This window comes from Ascaphus truei, chromosome 9 (genome assembly GCF_040206685.1).
Source record: "Ascaphus truei isolate aAscTru1 chromosome 9, aAscTru1.hap1, whole genome shotgun sequence".
In the NCBI taxonomy this organism is placed as follows: Eukaryota; Metazoa; Chordata; class Amphibia; order Anura; family Ascaphidae; genus Ascaphus; species Ascaphus truei.
The window spans coordinates 53036389-53053478 of record NC_134491.1 but is presented as its reverse complement, the minus strand read 5'-3'; the positions used below and the strand labels follow the sequence as shown (position 1 = coordinate 53053478).

General features: G+C 44.2%; 2 protein-coding genes across 4 annotated transcripts in view; one reads left to right on the top strand and one right to left on the bottom strand.

The window, feature by feature from the left end:
• PPP2R5E (protein phosphatase 2 regulatory subunit B'epsilon) overlaps positions 1-17090 on the top strand; it is a 67997-nt gene that overhangs the window by 34841 nt on the left and 16066 nt on the right. For all 3 annotated transcript variants that reach the window (XM_075614863.1, XM_075614865.1, XM_075614862.1), the window contains exons 3-5: positions 9265-9461; positions 14189-14290; positions 14944-15036. In XM_075614863.1, the coding sequence (XP_075470978.1) occupies positions 9265-9461; positions 14189-14290; positions 14944-15036 (392 nt within the window). The remainder of the gene's footprint in view (positions 1-9264; positions 9462-14188; positions 14291-14943; positions 15037-17090) is intronic.
• The window catches only part of RHOJ (ras homolog family member J), a 123179-nt gene continuing 115621 nt past the window's right edge, over positions 9533-17090 (bottom strand). Inside the window, exon 5 of the mRNA XM_075614870.1 lies at positions 9533-9639. Coding sequence (XP_075470985.1) covers positions 9622-9639 — 18 coding nt within the window. The 3' untranslated portion in view covers positions 9533-9621. The remainder of the gene's footprint in view (positions 9640-17090) is intronic.

Sequence of the window (17090 nt, the reverse complement as noted above, 5' to 3'; positions counted from 1 at the left end):
TGAAGCCATACAAAAGAGTCATTTATATAGTGCAAATAGGAAATATTTTAATCCAGGTGGCGGTCATCTCCAGTCAATGGCCAACAAGTCAGGTTTTCAGGATATCCGTTCTTCAGCACTGTTGGAGCAATCAGTTGCACAGTCAACGACTGAAGCAGGGATATCTTGAAAACCTGACCTGTTAGTGGCCCTTGACGACTGGAGTTGCCCACACCTGTTTCAATCTCTATTTGACCTCCGATATGCATCACAGGTCACTTATTACATTGTAGTATTTGGAAACGCTTGTTATGCAATGACAGGTCAAATACATGATATAAATTCCACATTGGTATGCTTTCAGGATGAGACCGATATTTAATAATGTTTGTTGTCCCTAAAACAAGGGGCCTCTTAATAGCCTTCTGTGCTCACATGTATTCCAATGACTGTTTTTAAGCTGTTACAGGCCTAACCCGCATTAACGTACACAATGGGCCCAGTGAAATGTATGTATGTAAAATGAAAATGTACTTAAAGTGAGGCACTACCTTTTTCCCACTTATCGATGCTCCGGTACAGGTAGTGAGCCTGTATTGCTGTTCAGGACGTGCTGACAGGCGCATGCGCGAGCTGCTGTTTGCTTATAGGGCGAGGGGAATCAGCGCATCACTGCTACGGCGGTCTGTAGGGCAGAATAAGTGTCCGTACTCGCGAAGCGAGCGTACGGATACAGGGGTATGGGGCTATTGAAAATATGTCCTTACTCGCGAGTCTCCTTAAACCGGGGTAGTCTGTATAAAAAAAAATATAAGACCATAAGAACCATTTTTTTTCATTTAATATTCTTTGATGACCAGGCACAATGTGTTTTTAATAGCCATTGCAAGCTGTACTAAAAATGAAATAGCCCTTATAATTTTGTCTTGCAATATAAGCCGTTCCCATCAAATTTTTATTTTTTTGGCTTTGTTAATCATTACATGTACAGTGATAATAATGTGAAACTTGACTTTAATAAAATAAATAGAGAGAAAACACAGACTTTTGATAGATCACTTGAGAGCTGTCCCATAATTTAGCTTTTTCCCCCCATTGTAAGACGTGCAATATCCATTTTACAATAAAGGGTGCAACCCAATGTACTTTTTCTCGGTTATTCATGTTTTTTTTCCCCCACTCCCACGCTCTTGAATCGTTGCCTGAATTCAATGCGTGGTCGCAGTTAGCAACATAAATTTAGAGTTGCAATAAAAGGAAAGCGGTCAGCCATGTAACACCTTTTTATACTGGTTCTTTTATCATGTCACGTGTTTAACATCTTCATTGCTATATGGTCATTAAATATAATGCTTTAGCCCAGGGGGGAGGGGCAACTCCAGTCCTGAAGGGCCACCAACAGGTCAGGTTTTAAGGATATCCCTGCTTCAGCACATGGCTTGTTTATTTATCCCATTTCCCCTTTCTTTCTGTATATTTGCAAAAAGAAGTTATTTAGAAGGGGGGAAAAAAAGGAATGGGGGCGTACATAAATAGTTTCCTAAATATCAAACTTCTGGTTAATTTCAAAATGACTGGAGATTTCATGTGTCTGTTTAGGTTCCACAGGTATAAAACCCCAGTGCATACTGTACACAGGAGACGTTGGGGTGGACAAATCCTTTTGTCTGACTCGGGCTTGAGAACTGCTGAAGTAGGTTATGAGGGTGAAACACTGGCTTCCTGTGTAATGTACTTCTATCATTTTTCTTTATTTCAAAATACGGTGTTCTATTTTTTTTTTTTTTTTTAAATCTACCATGATGCTTTAAAACTGGTGCGAATGTGAGGCGCTGCATAAAAACATGTTAACGTGTGGTTATGTGGAAAATCATTATTTATAATCACACATGTAGACAAAATAAAGAAATAGATCTGTAGACTAGTGGATGGAGGTTCAAACCGTACTTTACACCACCTAACCCCTCTGTGAAGCGTCCTTACCATTACAGTACTTTACACCTCCTCACCCCTCTGTGAAGCGTCCTTACCATTACAGTACTTTACACCACCTAACCCCTCTGTGAAGCGTCCTTACCATTACAGTACTTTACACCTCCTCACCCCTCTGCGAAGCGTCCTTACCATTACAGTACTTTACACCACCTCACCCCTCTGCGAAGCGTCCTTACCATTACAGTACTTTACACCACCTCACCCCTCTGTGAAGCGTCCTTACCATTACAGTACTTTACACCACCTCACCCCTCTGCGAAGCATCCTTACCATTACAGTACTTTACACCACCTAACCCCTCTGTGAAGCGTCCTTACCATTACAGTACTTTACACCTCCTCACCCCTCTGCGAAGCGTCCTTACCATTACAGTACTTTACACCACCTCACCCCTCTGTGAAGCGTCCTTACCATTACAGTACTTTACACCACCTCACCCCTCTGCGAAGCATCCTTACCATTACAGTACTTTACACCACCTCACCCCTCTGCGAAGCATCCTTACCATTACAGTACTTTACACCACCTCACCCCTCTGTGACGCGTCCTTACCATTACAGTACTTTACACCACCTCACCCCTCTGTGAAGCGTCCTTACCATTACAGTACTTTACACCTCCTCACCCCTCTGCGAAGCGTCCTTACCATTACAGTACTTTACACCACCTCACCCCTCTGTGACGCGTCCTTACCATTACAGTACTTTACACCACCTCACCCCTCTGTGAAGCGTCCTTACCATTACAGTACTTTACACCACCTCACCCCTCTGCGAAGCGTCCTTACCATTACAGTACTTTACACCACCTCACCCCTCTGTGAAGCGTCCTTACCATTACAGTACTTTACACCACCTCACCCCTCTGCGAAGCGTCCTTACCATTACAGTACTTTACACCACCTCACCCCTCTGTGAAGCGTCCTTACCATTACAGTACTTTACACCACCTCACCCCTCTGCGAAGCGTCCTTACCATTACAGTACTTTACACCACCTCACCCCTCTGTGACGCGTCCTTACCATTACAGTACTTTACACCACCTCACCCCTCTGTGAAGCGTCCTTACCATTACAGTACTTTACACCTCCTCACCCCTCTGCGAAGCGTCCTTACCATTACAGTACTTTACACCACCTCACCCCTCTGCGAAGCGTCCTTACCATTACAGTACTTTACACCACCTCACCCCTCTGTGACGCGTCCTTACCATTACAGTACTTTACACCACCTCACCCCTCTGCGAAGCGTCCTTACCATTACAGTACTTTACACCACCTCACCCCTCTGCGAAGCATCCTTACCATTACAGTACTTTACACCACCTCACCCCTCTGCGAAGCGTCCTTACCATTACAGTACTTTACACCACCTCACCCCTCTGCGAAGCGTCCTTACCATTACAGTACTTTACACCACCTCACCCCTCTGTGAAGCGTCCTTACCATTACAGTACTTTACACCACCTCACCCCTCTGCGAAGCGTCCTTACCATTACAGTACTTTACACCACCTCACCCCTCTGTGACGCGTCCTTACCATTACAGTACTTTACACCACCTCACCCCTCTGTGAAGCGTCCTTACCATTACAGTACTTTACACCTCCTCACCCCTCTGCGAAGCGTCCTTACCATTACAGTACTTTACACCACCTCACCCCTCTGCGAAGCGTCCTTACCATTACAGTACTTTACACCACCTCACCCCTCTGTGACGCGTCCTTACCATTACAGTACTTTACACCACCTCACCCCTCTGCGAAGCGTCCTTACCATTACAGTACTTTACACCACCTCACCCCTCTGCGAAGCATCCTTACCATTACAGTACTTTACACCACCTCACCCCTCTGCGAAGCGTCCTTACCATTACAGTACTTTACACCACCTCACCCCTCTGCGAAGCGTCCTTACCATTACAGTACTTTACACCACCTCACCCCTCTGCGAAGCGTCCTTACCATTACAGTACTTTACACCACCTCACCCCTCTGCGAAGCGTCCTTACCATTACAGTACTTTACACCACCTCACCCCTCTGTGAAGCGTCCTTACCATTACAGTACTTTACACCACCTCACCCCTCTGTGAAGCGTCCTTACCATTACAGTACTTTACACCTCCTCACCCCTCTGCGAAGCGTCCTTACCATTACAGTACTTTACACCTCCTCACCCCTCTGCGAAGCGTCCTTACCATTACAGTACTTTACACCACCTCACCCCTCTGCGAAGCGTCCTTACCATTACAGTACTTTACACCACCTCACCCCTCTGTGACGCGTCCTTACCATTACAGTACTTTACACCACCTCACCCCTCTGCGAAGCGTCCTTACCATTACAGTACTTTGAATATTGCAGATGTTTCATAGTCGCACTATTTTTACTCCAACGTATATACATGATTTTCCTTGTCCAGGTTAAACTAGGTTTGCCAGAATTTTCTGCAGCCAGGATATGTCATGTCTATTGTTTAAGACAGTGCCACACTTCCTTCCTCTGGCAGTGTTTTTGTTTTATTGAACAGTTCGTTCACTCTTCTGGACATACTGAAAGCACCTTCTCTTTTTATTTTTATTTTAAACAAGTTTAAGTAACTTCATCAACTTTACAGTATATGGAGTTATACAGGTAGGCCACAAACCAACAATTGAAGAGTCACAAAAGCAGCTTTATAGTATCCATAGAAGTTGTTATTTCCGTCTAACTCCTTTAATACTGTGATGATAGGTTGTATTAAACTAGATCCCTGAAAGGAAGAACAGAAAAGTGTATTTGTGTAATAGGGAAAAAATACCTACATTGACTCCCCCACACTCTATTTTTGTATTTCTCTGTCATGTTGTCTGCTTTTTCTCTCCATTTTTCTTTTACATAGATTGGAATGTATTGGTTGCATGGCATATGCAATTATCTGACAGTAGAAATTCATGTTGTGTGCATACAGGATCAATGCAAGGTGTATGCTTTTCTGTTCGTTTTGTTTCAGGCCACAGCATGGGAAAGGGCCATCGGAATAATACTTCCTGTATTACTAGTGACATTACTCAAACCATTTTGCCAAATCTCTCTCCAGTAGAGAAGAGGTTTTGTAGATCTCAAAAACATGTTTTCAATTCTGATTTATCAAGAACTATCGTACTGGTCCACTAGAAGATAATATAACCCGAGGCGCTCAACTCCAGTCCTCAAGGTCCACCCCCAACCCCTCACCCCAAACAGGTCAGGTTTTAAGGATATCCTGGCTTCAGCACAGGTGGCTCAATCAGAGGCTGTCGGAGACTGAGCCACTTGTGCTGAAGCTGGGACAACCATAACCTTAAAATGTGGCCGGGGAGGGGGGGGGGGGGGCGGCACGAGGACTGGAGTAGAGAAGGGGTGCACAGACTTTTTTTGTCTTCCCCTCCCCTTCTCCGGCGTCATCTTGTGGTCATTTGACCAGGTAAGCGGGATAACAACAAAACACACAAAATCCAAGGGGAGCATGGGGGAGAAACAAAAAAACATTTAAGTGCAGCAGAATGGCAACGTGGAAATAAAAGCCTCCAAATGACTTGGCTCGACGGTAACACGTGACGACACGCGTAGAGTGGGAGCCTCATTCAGAGCGGAGCATACAGCAGAGAAGTTGCAGGAAGATCCAGCCCTTACCGAGCGGCGAAACCGGAAGTGACGTCAGACGCCAGTGGGAACAGTGTAACAGCTGACCGGAGGCTGAGGCGGAGGAGTGGGGAACGCTGCGAGACGGTGAGCCTGGCTGGCTAAAGTCTTCCTACACTAATGCAGTGTGACATGCCTGTTTTTAATTGTTAGAATGTGAGTACATTATTTTATTGTTATAAAATCTTTATACCTTGAGTGATCTGTGCTATGCCAGTTTCTCTCTCTCAATATTGGGGCACTTCATCCTGAGGACCTGGTCCACTCTGATGAAAACTGCACCACCCATCTGCCACTGACTGACTGAGTCAACCCTGCCTATTTGACTCTTACATCTGAGTCAACCCTGCCTATTTGACTCTTACATCTTTTAAGTAGTCAATTCATTTGGAGGCTTTTATTTCCACGTTGCCATTCTGCTGCACTTAAATGTTTTTTTGTTTCTCCCCCATGCTCCCCTTGGATTTTGTGTGTTTTGCTGTTACTATGGGGGAAGAGTGAAGACTACCCCTTCCAGTGGGTTCCAGAGCAGGGGGTGGAACTGTATTTACTTACTACTTATTACTATCACTTTCTCACTTATTTAAGTTTTCAATTAGTCACTTATTAACAGTGACCACTTTTTATTTGTTTGCGCCTGTGTTCACTTTACCACTATACAGGTAAGCGGGATATACAGAGGCCTCGCTTTCACTTGTGGGGAAGAGCTCAGGGCCTCTAAGCGCATAGCCCCCAGCCCCAGAAAATGTTGTGTACCCCTGAGGTAACCTAAAATAATCCTACAAATCTGAAAGACATTATGGCAATTATACTGTGCTCTATACCAGGGGCGCGCAAACTTTGTGTGCTGTGCCCCCCTGCCTGCTAGCCCCTGTGCTTGCGCGCCTGACCCTTACCTAAAAATCTGGTGTCAAATGACGCACTGGGTCACGTGATGTTGCGCGACCTGAAGCGTCATTTGATGCTGTGTTGCCATGGCGATGCATCATCGAAGACAAGGTAGGAGACACTGCAGAGGCCTCACGCGATCCCCCGGCACTTAATTTAAATGCCGTGGGGAAGAGTGCGGGGGCCTCTGCAGCCGTCCCCCCTCCCCCAGAGAAATCTTGCTCCTCCCTCACACACACACACTTTCTGCACCCCTGCTCTATTTTGACAAAAGCAGTCGTTTAAGGGAATACTGTGTTACAGCTGCGTAACAACCTGGGCCATCAAACAAACTATTTTTCTGCTTGGTATTGTGTCTGTCCCACGGGTGGTGCTGGAATGAGGCCAGAGGTTTGTCTTTACATCTGATGGTTCCAGACTCTTAGGAATCCGGCCTCTTCCTGTTTCTGCTGTGCTCCCTAATACACGTTGAAGTAGGGGTTAAATATGTCAACTATCTTCTCTCCCTGATTTGACTTTTTTTTTTTTAAATGCTTTTGCTTTTTATTTATTTCCTGACTTATTATTATTATTATTATTATTATTATTATTACTATGACAGAGAAGCCCAATGATACATCCAACATGACAAAAATACACAGTAAAATACTTATATATTCTCTTGAAAAAGGGTCATTTAGTTTAACCCTTTGGCCAAAGCATTGTATGCTTGCGAGCCACGACAAGGCAGACTTGCGAACAGGGTCTGCCTTGTCGTGGCTTACAATGCTTTGGCCAAAGGGTTAAACTAAACGACCCTTTTGTCATGTTGGATGTAGCATTGGGCATCACTGTCATCCGTTGTATACATATGCCACGCTCAATAGCACTCCTTTTTGACACTTATGTGTGTGTGTGTGTGTGTATATATGTATATATGTATATATATATATATATATATATATATATATATATATATATATATATATATATATATATATATATATTTTTTTTTTTGTGGGGGCTCAGGGGTTTCCAAAAAAGAGCTTGCTGGGGTTTTGTGTTTTATTATTATTACTACCAAGTGATCATTTTTACAATGGACTTGTATTGTTTGAGCTATGATAACTTTATTATGGTGTAACTTCGTCTGCCAGATCAACTTGTATTATTGATCATTTAAATGCTGTCGAAGTATTTAAAGAAATAATACACACGTGATATACCTGTAGTACAATATTACTTCTATTGACAGTGTAGAGAAAATGGGTTTACGGAGTAGATAACTCCTAATGCAGGGGTGTTAAACTGCAGTCCTCAAATACCCCCCTCTCCCCAACATGTTAGGTTTTCAGGATATCCCAGCTTCAGCACAGGTGGGTCAATCAGAGCCTATCAAAGACTGCCTCTGATTGAGCCACCTGTGCTGAAGCTGGGATATCCTGAAAACCTAACCTGTTGGGGAGAGAGGGGTATAAAGAACGCCACATCACTGCGCTCCGTCGCGCGCACGCCATCAGCATGGACCAGGCCTTTTTCACTCCTGCAGCCACAAAAGTTTAGATAGGGCTCTCTATGGGCCAGTGATGTCTGCCATTATACAGCTGTAAAAGAGTGCGTGTGTGTGCGTGCGCGATGGGTGAAAGCAGCCAAAAGCATTGAAGGTTTAGCAGATGGGCATTTGCATTCGCTTGTCTACACCCTACATTTATGGAAAATGAGATGCTCTAAAATATCTATGAATTGAAATAGGCCATAGGCTGGCTATGCTCTGTTCCCTGTTTAGCACCATGATAAAAAGGTTGCTCTAGCAACAGGTAAACACATTCTAAACACTGTGTATACATGTGTGTTCTATGAAGGTTATTTATTTACAAGCGTAAGTTGTGGGATGCTGTGGCATGGACTTCTCATGTGTTCAAGGTGATTTATGGTAATAGTGACGAGTAGCACAGCTTGCTATGTAACTTGCCTTTTCCCTCTTCCTTTGTCTGATTTCATTGTCCTATCTCAGCGAGCCCCGATTACTGAGCATTTTTATGTTTTTTGCATCCGATGCTCATCGTATCCTTTTGCCAACGATGTAACACTAAACTGATCTTTACCAAGTCTGTTCTGCCCATGAACATGTGGTAGGAAACATACTGTATGTGATAAGATATATATTTGAACTGTGCAAATGTCCTTCAAAAATGTACTGTACATCTCCGAACGCCCGTTATTGCAGGGTAACGTTGCGTTGTCTTCCAATTAACTGTGTTTCGATCAGGCTTGGCGGTCCTCCTATCCAGACCCTGAAATGGGACTTTTGCTGGAGAGGAAAATAACGGTTAATGAAATCATGCCTTAACTTTGGCGTTACACCTATGCACCACTGCATAAGCCCAATTTCAAGGTTGGGGTGGGAGTAACTCCACGTTAAGCTATAACTTTTCACGTTCTTTACATCCCGTTCTTTACATCCCCATATTAATGTTATGTTTATGTTTAGAAGAGTATTTTCGCTCCATTGTAGAAAAACTTGTTCAATCCCTGGATATTGTCCTTGGCGGATACAGCATTACTATGAGCATGGCGTTAACCTCGGTTAAGGCGCATAACGGAGCTTGGTGCATCTGGCCTCGAAATAAGACTATTGACAGTGCCGAGCTTGTGTGAACGCACTCATTTCCCTCTCCATGTCTCTCTCTCTCTCTCTCTTTGGTTGTGACAGGGTTAATGAATCACACGGCTCACAAACCTTTCCTTTTTCATTCCACAGACATCCCGACCACCGAGCAAGCCGAACTCTTCGTAAAGAAACTCCAGCAGTGCTGTGTCATTTTTGATTTCATGGATACACTATCGGATCTTAAAATGAAAGAATACAAGCGCTCCACTCTGAATGAACTGGTGGACTACGTAACAATAAGCAGAGGCTGTTTGACAGAGCAGACTTATCCGGAAGTAGTTAGAATGGTGAGTTTAATAACACAACCACAGAGCATTCTTCTTTATTAAAGCGCTTACCCTGTGTACAAATACTTGGGGATACAAATCGTTGGGGGGCTGTTGGTTTGAGACTGCAGATGTCTTTCTCCTAAGATGAGCATGTTCTTCGGCCAATCGGCTGTCTGCCTCAGTTGTGCTCAAATATCTAAAATAATAATGTAAGGAGAGATTATCAAGTGTGCCACAATAGCAAATATTTAATGTTTCCCAAACCACACTATTTATATAAACTTTTTGTGTTCTTTTTGGAGGGGGGGGGGGGGGGGGAGAATGTCTGGAAAGAAATTGCCATGATCAGTATAGTTTTAAAATGAAATAGCAGTTTAATGGGCTACTAGCCGCTGGTCTATAATGCCTTTAGCCCCCCAGAAAAAGCTGTATCTGCTTGGGTCATTTGGTCTCAAACAATGGGATAGCAGTGGTTGTGGGGGATGGAGACGGACTTCGAATTAAAGGCACTTTCATCACAGCAGCAGAATAGTTTCTTCCTGTTCATGGCTGTTTACATTGCTGTTAGATGTTCATTATTTCTAGGTCCTAGCTTTCTTTTCCTGAACGTTTAACTCTTGATGAGTTTTTCATCCTGTGCTTTGAAGGTTGTGTGTTTATCATTTGGAATTGGAACTTTCCACCCATTTTAACCACCTAAAGTGATGCTAAATTGATTTGCAATACTGTCATTTGTGGTTTATGTATAAAGACAATTTTGCTGATGAAGATACTGCCGGTATACAGTCCTACAATATTTGGCTTCAGTGGGAGTTTTGCCAACTGTGAATTGGAGGCGTTGAGTTGCTAAGTAACACCTACAATGCCATTCATCACGTTTTGTCTCATTTAAAGGGACAGTGCCTCCCATTAGGTTAAATTAGGCTAATTGACACCTTTATATATATATATATATATATATATATATATATGTGGCACTGTGTGCTCATTTGCATGTCATTTCCCAGAATCCTTTGCTGCAGTGGAAGTGCTGTGTGCTGGGTGATAATGGGGATAGGCGGGGTTGCAGACCTGTCTAAGACATGCAGATGAGCATACAGTTGTATTTACATTTATATATATATATATATATATATATATATATATATATATATTTAAAAAAAGGCCATTAAAGGTATTTTCCAATGTTTTTAATTTAGCATTTTCATGGTAATCAAGAGTGGAAGGTTTTTACAAGCTGTATCTAATGTCTTCTGGTTATGAAGTTCTTTGTCAGCCTTCCTAGCCACGGGTTAATGGTTATTTTTGCTTTGTTTACAAAATAGTAATGTAGCCATCATTACTCCGACAGATAAACATGACCTGATTTTGCTTGAGTAGCAGAGCAGAAGGAACGCAAAACCTATTAATTTTACTCAAGATACAAAGAAGTGAAACTATGATTTTATGGGTGATTTGAACCTTTCTGTGGAAGCCAATAATACTAAGTTCAAAAAGCTTTTCTGAGTCACTGCGTGAGAATGTCCCTTTAACTTGAAATAAGACTACAAAGTCTAAGGCCCGGGCCATAGAGGGGGGGAGCCGGGCTGAACCGTGCGGTCGCTGAGGCTCGCCTGCAGAAGCTGTGCGATTCCATGCACATACAGGCGAGCCAGCGTCCGCGATCGGAGGTGGGGGGAGACAGAGAGGCGGGGCAGTGATGTCGCTGGGCCAATCGCCCTTGACGCAGCCCCACTCTCATTGGAGGTTTTCAGCCGACAGCGCGCTGAAAAACAGCTTGGCGCTCGGCTGAAAACTCCAAAGCCTGCGGACGCTCACGCGAGCCCCCTCAAGGCATCCTCATTGAGGATGCAGGGGCTCAGCGCTGAGCGTCCACACGCCTCAGCACGGCCTGTCCTTGTATGGACTCGGCCTTAGTCAGACAACTTTCTGAAGCCAGCATCTGGTTAGTTCAATGCTTCTTCACCTGTTGTAGGTTCTAATTGTAGCCATGCTGTAAAATGGTCTGCAGTTTTCCTCTCCAGCTGGCAGTAAGCCTGGTAAGTTACAGGGATGCCAGCAGTAATCATGGAGGTTTGCCCTCACACCCTGGTGAGGTGCCCTATGTATAGATGGGCGTGGCTACATGCTCTGAGTCCACCGTTAGTGACATCAGAGATGTGCCTGCCTCCTGAGATATATAAGGCACAGCACTGCTCAAAGTTAGTGTGTTGGAGTAAGGAGCAAGTCTGCGTTGAGACTTGGGAGAAAGAGGCCCACTAGTGCTGTAACTAGTGGCCCCATTCTGTATTAATCAGCATCAAGCTGTCAACGCCATACTGTGTCCAGGGACCTGGCACAGGGGTGATCTCCCTGAGGGGAGAGGGGATCCCACTCTATTGGGAGGGCGTACCTTTGAAAGGATAACACAGCAAGATGTGTGGCTAGATAACTCACCGCGAGGGGCAGTTGGCCCACACCGTAAGCTACAATAAAGAAACCTTGATTCAGGACATCTTCATGTGTGAGTCTGACCTTACTCTACATATGATGGCACCACAGAGGAGTTCCTCATCAGAGCCATCCCCATGCGGACGCAGGGATCCTGATGAGGTGGAGGCGCTGCACTGGATATAGGTAGGACTCGCACACACTACCTCAGCTGCCTGTCTTGGTTGACAATCCCCAAACACCATAATGCGGGAGACTCAGGAGTCCTGTTGCCAACAGGTGCACCACCAGACACGACCATGTAATGGGGACTGGTTAGACCACAGGGGCCAATGTGAGATTGGGTGAGTCAGGCCATACAGAAAGTCCGTTACATAATCCTCTTGGGTCTTACACTGGTACCCCCTTCATCATCACCAGGCTCTAATTTTCCTCATAATTGTTTTAAATTATTGTGAACTCTTTAACCATTTGTCATAATGAGAGTATTTATTTATGTGTACAGAATTAAAAGAAATATCTTTAAATGAGAGAACCCCAAAAAGTAATTTGTGGATCCTTTTATGGCTTCTTCAGATCTGTAATCTCAAATGCTCGGACTTCTATTTGGTGCCTAGGAAAAAGTTTTCTCTCTTTCTTTATCGCAGCCTATTAAAATATATAATGTGGTGTATTATAGCAGGGGGGGCGCAAACTTTTCCCCCTGTGCCCCCCTGCCGGCAGTTCCCCTCTCTCCGCGCTCCCCCCTTGGCTCCGGCGTCATGTGACGTCACATGACCTCGCTGCATCATTTGTGAAGCCGCGTTGCCATGGCAATGTGTCTAAGAAGCCGCCGGAGCCAAGGTAAGTCAGGTTTAGAGGCCTTCGCCGGTCCCCCGGCACTTAATTTAAGTGCCTTTGGGAATCTCACAGGGCCTCTGTAAACCCTGCGCCCCCCACAGACAATCTCGTGCCCCCTCACCCCCCTGTTTGCGCACCGCTGTATTATAGCACTGTTAAAATAACTAATTGTATTCCTCGCTATTGGTAAAATCAAAGTGTCAACCATCATTATAATTCAATAATTTTCAGTTGGAGAAATTGCAATGTTGCAGTGTCACACCTTAATGCAGGGGTTCTCAGCTCCCCCCCCCCTGTCCCCCCAAACAGGTCAGGATATCCCTGCTTCAGCACAGGTGGCTCAATCAGTGGCTGAAGCTGAGATATCCTTAAACCCTGACCTGTTGGGGGATCTTGAGGACTGTAGTTGAGACCTCTGCCTTACTGGCAGCTGCAGTGCTCAGAAGGGAGTGCCCAGGTGCCTTAGTGCATCTTTGTGGGGTTAAATATTAACCACTTTTTAATTCATTACAATTTCTCCTGCCCAAATTAGCATTCAAATTAGACTGTATGCTGATTTGAGTTTGGTTTTTAAACAAGTGTTGGATGATTAATGCTTTGCCACATTTTCTCTCAACCTATCGAATGTAATTTGATTGGGGACGATTAAAAATCTCTGTTCAGTTTTGTAAACCCTAAAGTATCTTGCTCAGCAGAATTAAGTATCCGTAAGAGGAAATTTAAAGACTGATGCCAAAGTAGAGGCATTGTTTCCTTCTCGAAGAGTCTATTGAGCCGAAGAACCCAGATGTCAGTAGTCCATGTAATTCTGTTTAGGTCTATGGGCATATAAACAGACGAGGGGATTGTGCAGTCAAGCTATTTTGAATACTCTACTTAGTAGAAAGTCAATGTATTGCTGTAAAATGGTTAACAGTCTGTTGGATTTGTGATGCACTTTATGACCCTGGAAGCATCAGAGACAGAGTACATTAAAATGAATTACTAATGCTGCTTCTCCTTAAATACCACAAGCCCAAAAATAGAAGCCTCAAAAATACACCTGTGTTACAAATGACACCACAAATAAGATGGCGGCCCCCTGACGGATGTAACATGCCTTTAATGTTGTTTGAACGGCTGTGCTCACACCTCGGTCTTTGTTTATTTTCTGCTTTGAAGCTTCCTTATTTTGACTCACTGCTGGGTTACTCATTAAGCTACGATGCTGACGATCAGGGCACGATCACACAGAACCTCCCATTGACTTCAATGGAAGATTCCGTGCAATAGGACCCCGAGCGGCACTATTGCAGCTTAAGGATACGCCAGTGAGTGAAATAGTCTTGGATCGTATAGAAGTATTGTTTTATCATTTAAAGCAAATGGTTTAAAACGGTGAGCACAACCTTATAATATTTTGTCAACAGTTTTCTTGGCGCCAAAAGGATTTCACAGTCATTTTTAATTTCTTTTTTTAATAAATATATTTCTAGGTTTCCTGCAATATTTTTAGAACCCTCCCACCAAGCGACAGTAATGAGTTTGACCCCGAGGAAGATGAACCCACCCTTGAGGCATCCTGGCCACATTTACAGGTATGTATATGAATATATATATCTATAATTACACTGGAACCACTCCGCTTACATGTCACTATTTCAAAGCCATTTCAAATGGCAGCACAGACATTGCAATAGTTGTTGGTCGGCTTTATTTCTTTTCAAGCTATGCAACTGCAATGTAAAACAAGCCCAATGCACATCCCTCCCAGTAAGGGATTATCCTGTAAAATTACATTGTATTGCCTCAAATTTTAAATCTTAACACCCTGGCCCCTACACAGTGTACCCGTTCCACTTGAATAAAAAAGAATGTAACGTGCTAATTCAGCGATGGCCAACTCCAGTCCTCAATAGCCACCAACAGGTCAGGTTTTCAGTATATCCGTGCTCCAGCACAGGTGGCTGAGCCACTGATTGAGCCACCTGTGCTGAAGCAGGGATCCTGAAAACCTGACCTGTTGGTGGCCATTGAGGACTGGAGTTGGCCACCCCTGTGCTAGTTCATGACGACGTTAACCTCACTCTGCATTTTTATAAGTTTGTGCATTTCTATACTGCCAGGCATCTAAAAAATCTTTTACTTGTACATCCCCAATCAATAGCATTGGTTTGTACCCGTGTCGGCAGGATAAAGAAGAATGTACCATAGGGAATTGTTGATTTGCTGCACCATCTGTTTCTTTCAGCTTGTATATGAATTTTTCATACGATTTTTGGAAAGCCAAGAATTTCAACCCAGTATTGCCAAAAAGTACATAGATCAAAAATTTGTATTACAGGTAAGTACATCATCAAAGTCAATTTTTATGGTCTTCGTATTAAATTTACATTCTTATTTGCTGGTATCCGCTATAAAGACAAAAAATAAATAAATGCTGGATCGTAATGTTGCAAAAGTAAATATTTCTGTAGTTCCAAGGGACTTTGATCCACGGATTATGAGTTTTGTTTAACTTATCCCTGTGAGTCTGATTAAACTCACTCCGTGTTTGATTTGTCATTGCTGCATTGCATTGTAATGGAGATGGAATGCACAGCAGCACTGAAAGACTTGTGTGCTTCAAAAGGTGTGACATTTGGGCAAATGGTGCAGTGCAGAGGTGACTATCTTCAGTCCTCAAGGACCACCAACAGCTCAGGGTTTCAGGATATCCCTGCTTCAGCACAGGTGGCTCTATCAGTAGCTCAGCTGTTGACTGCACCACCTGCGCTGTAGCAGGGATATCCTGACTACCTGAGCTGTTGTTGGCCCTTGAGGGCTGGAGTTGGCCACCCATGGTGTAGTGTAAAGAAAACAGCGTATTATGACATTTCTTACCACATAACACTTCTACTGCATGGGTACTGGGGACTTTAAAAATAAAAAATCATAGCTTGGGTACACTACCCAACTTGTCTGTTACGCCACTTTTCCAACTTACACACCAATATTTAAACCGTGGCTATGGAGAGGGGCTCACTTGACTATTATGGTTTTGATTCAAGGGTAACATAGATAAATGCTGCACAAAGTAATACGTGCCTATAATATGCAGTAATGCAGGGCGTAGTGTAAGGCCTGGGACATAGAGGATTAAATAGCGCTGAGACGCGCTCCTGCTCTGCCTCGCCTGCTCCAAAATGTAGCTTTTTCCTGTCCTTGCAGGCGAGGCAGTGAGCGCGCTCTGGGGGCGAGGCGGAGCGGAGGCGTGTCAGGAGGCGATGCGGGAGGCGGGGCTAGTCCCTCGCTCCCATTGAATGTGAGCGCTCACATCGCTTCCCCGAGCGGCAAATTTGAAACTTCCCTGACTGTTCCAATTTTCTCAGCCTCCGCACGCATCAGCGCGCATGCGGAGGGGGAAACTATAGCCGCGCTGATGACAGATGCAGGGGGTTTGTGCATCTGCTCAGCGCAGCTCAGCCCGCCTCAGCGAGCTTCAATTCACTATGTCCCAGGCCTAAGACACACTAGGCTTTGGAAACCATCTGACATGTTTGCGCTATTCAAAAGTTGCTCCATAAAAAAATAAATACATAAAGAATATGTCTCCATGCGTGAAAAAGAAAAAAATATTGGTGTGGGGGTGTTTAAAAAATACTTCTTGAAATGCAAAAAAACCCACTATTGCACTCGCATCTCACATGTAAGGGCCTAAATGTGGGCACGTAATGGTATCTTTTCCAGGAGTTGAAAACTGAGATCTTAAATTCTTTGGGAACATGACTGAACATCTCCACACCAAGTCAACCATTATCTTTTCTATGGCTAAGACTGGTCAAATGTCAGTTGACCATCTATTTCTGGTGTCCACTTCCCAGCAAAGCTTGCTCACCACACATCCAATTCATAAAATGATCAGTTTGACGCGATTGCTGCCTTTTTTTAAAGTATGTGTCGAGTATAACCAAAACCAGGGGTGCTCAACTCCAGTCCTCAAGCCTCCCCAAAAGGTCAGGTTTTCAGGATATCCCAGCTTCAGCACAGGTGGCTCAATCAGTGGCTCAGTCGAATCTGATTGAGCCACTTGTACTGAAGCAGGGATATCCTGAAAACCTAACAGGGGGGGTGGGGGGGAAGCTTGGTTAGTGGTGTTGAGCACCCAGACCTAAAACAATCTGTAATCCTACATTTAAATGTTACCACAATATTGAGTGTTCATTATTATGCCTTTTCTGCATTGCTAATTTAGGCCGAGTTTATAGTAGGGGCTATGGCGGCACGACCGCGTGACGTCAGCCGTCGCCATCCTACAGCGATTCCTGCACTCTGGTGCAGGAGACCAGAGATCGGGACGTGGCCGTGAGTGGTTCACCGCTCATGTGCCCGTGACGTCACCCCTCGATGGCTGGAAAT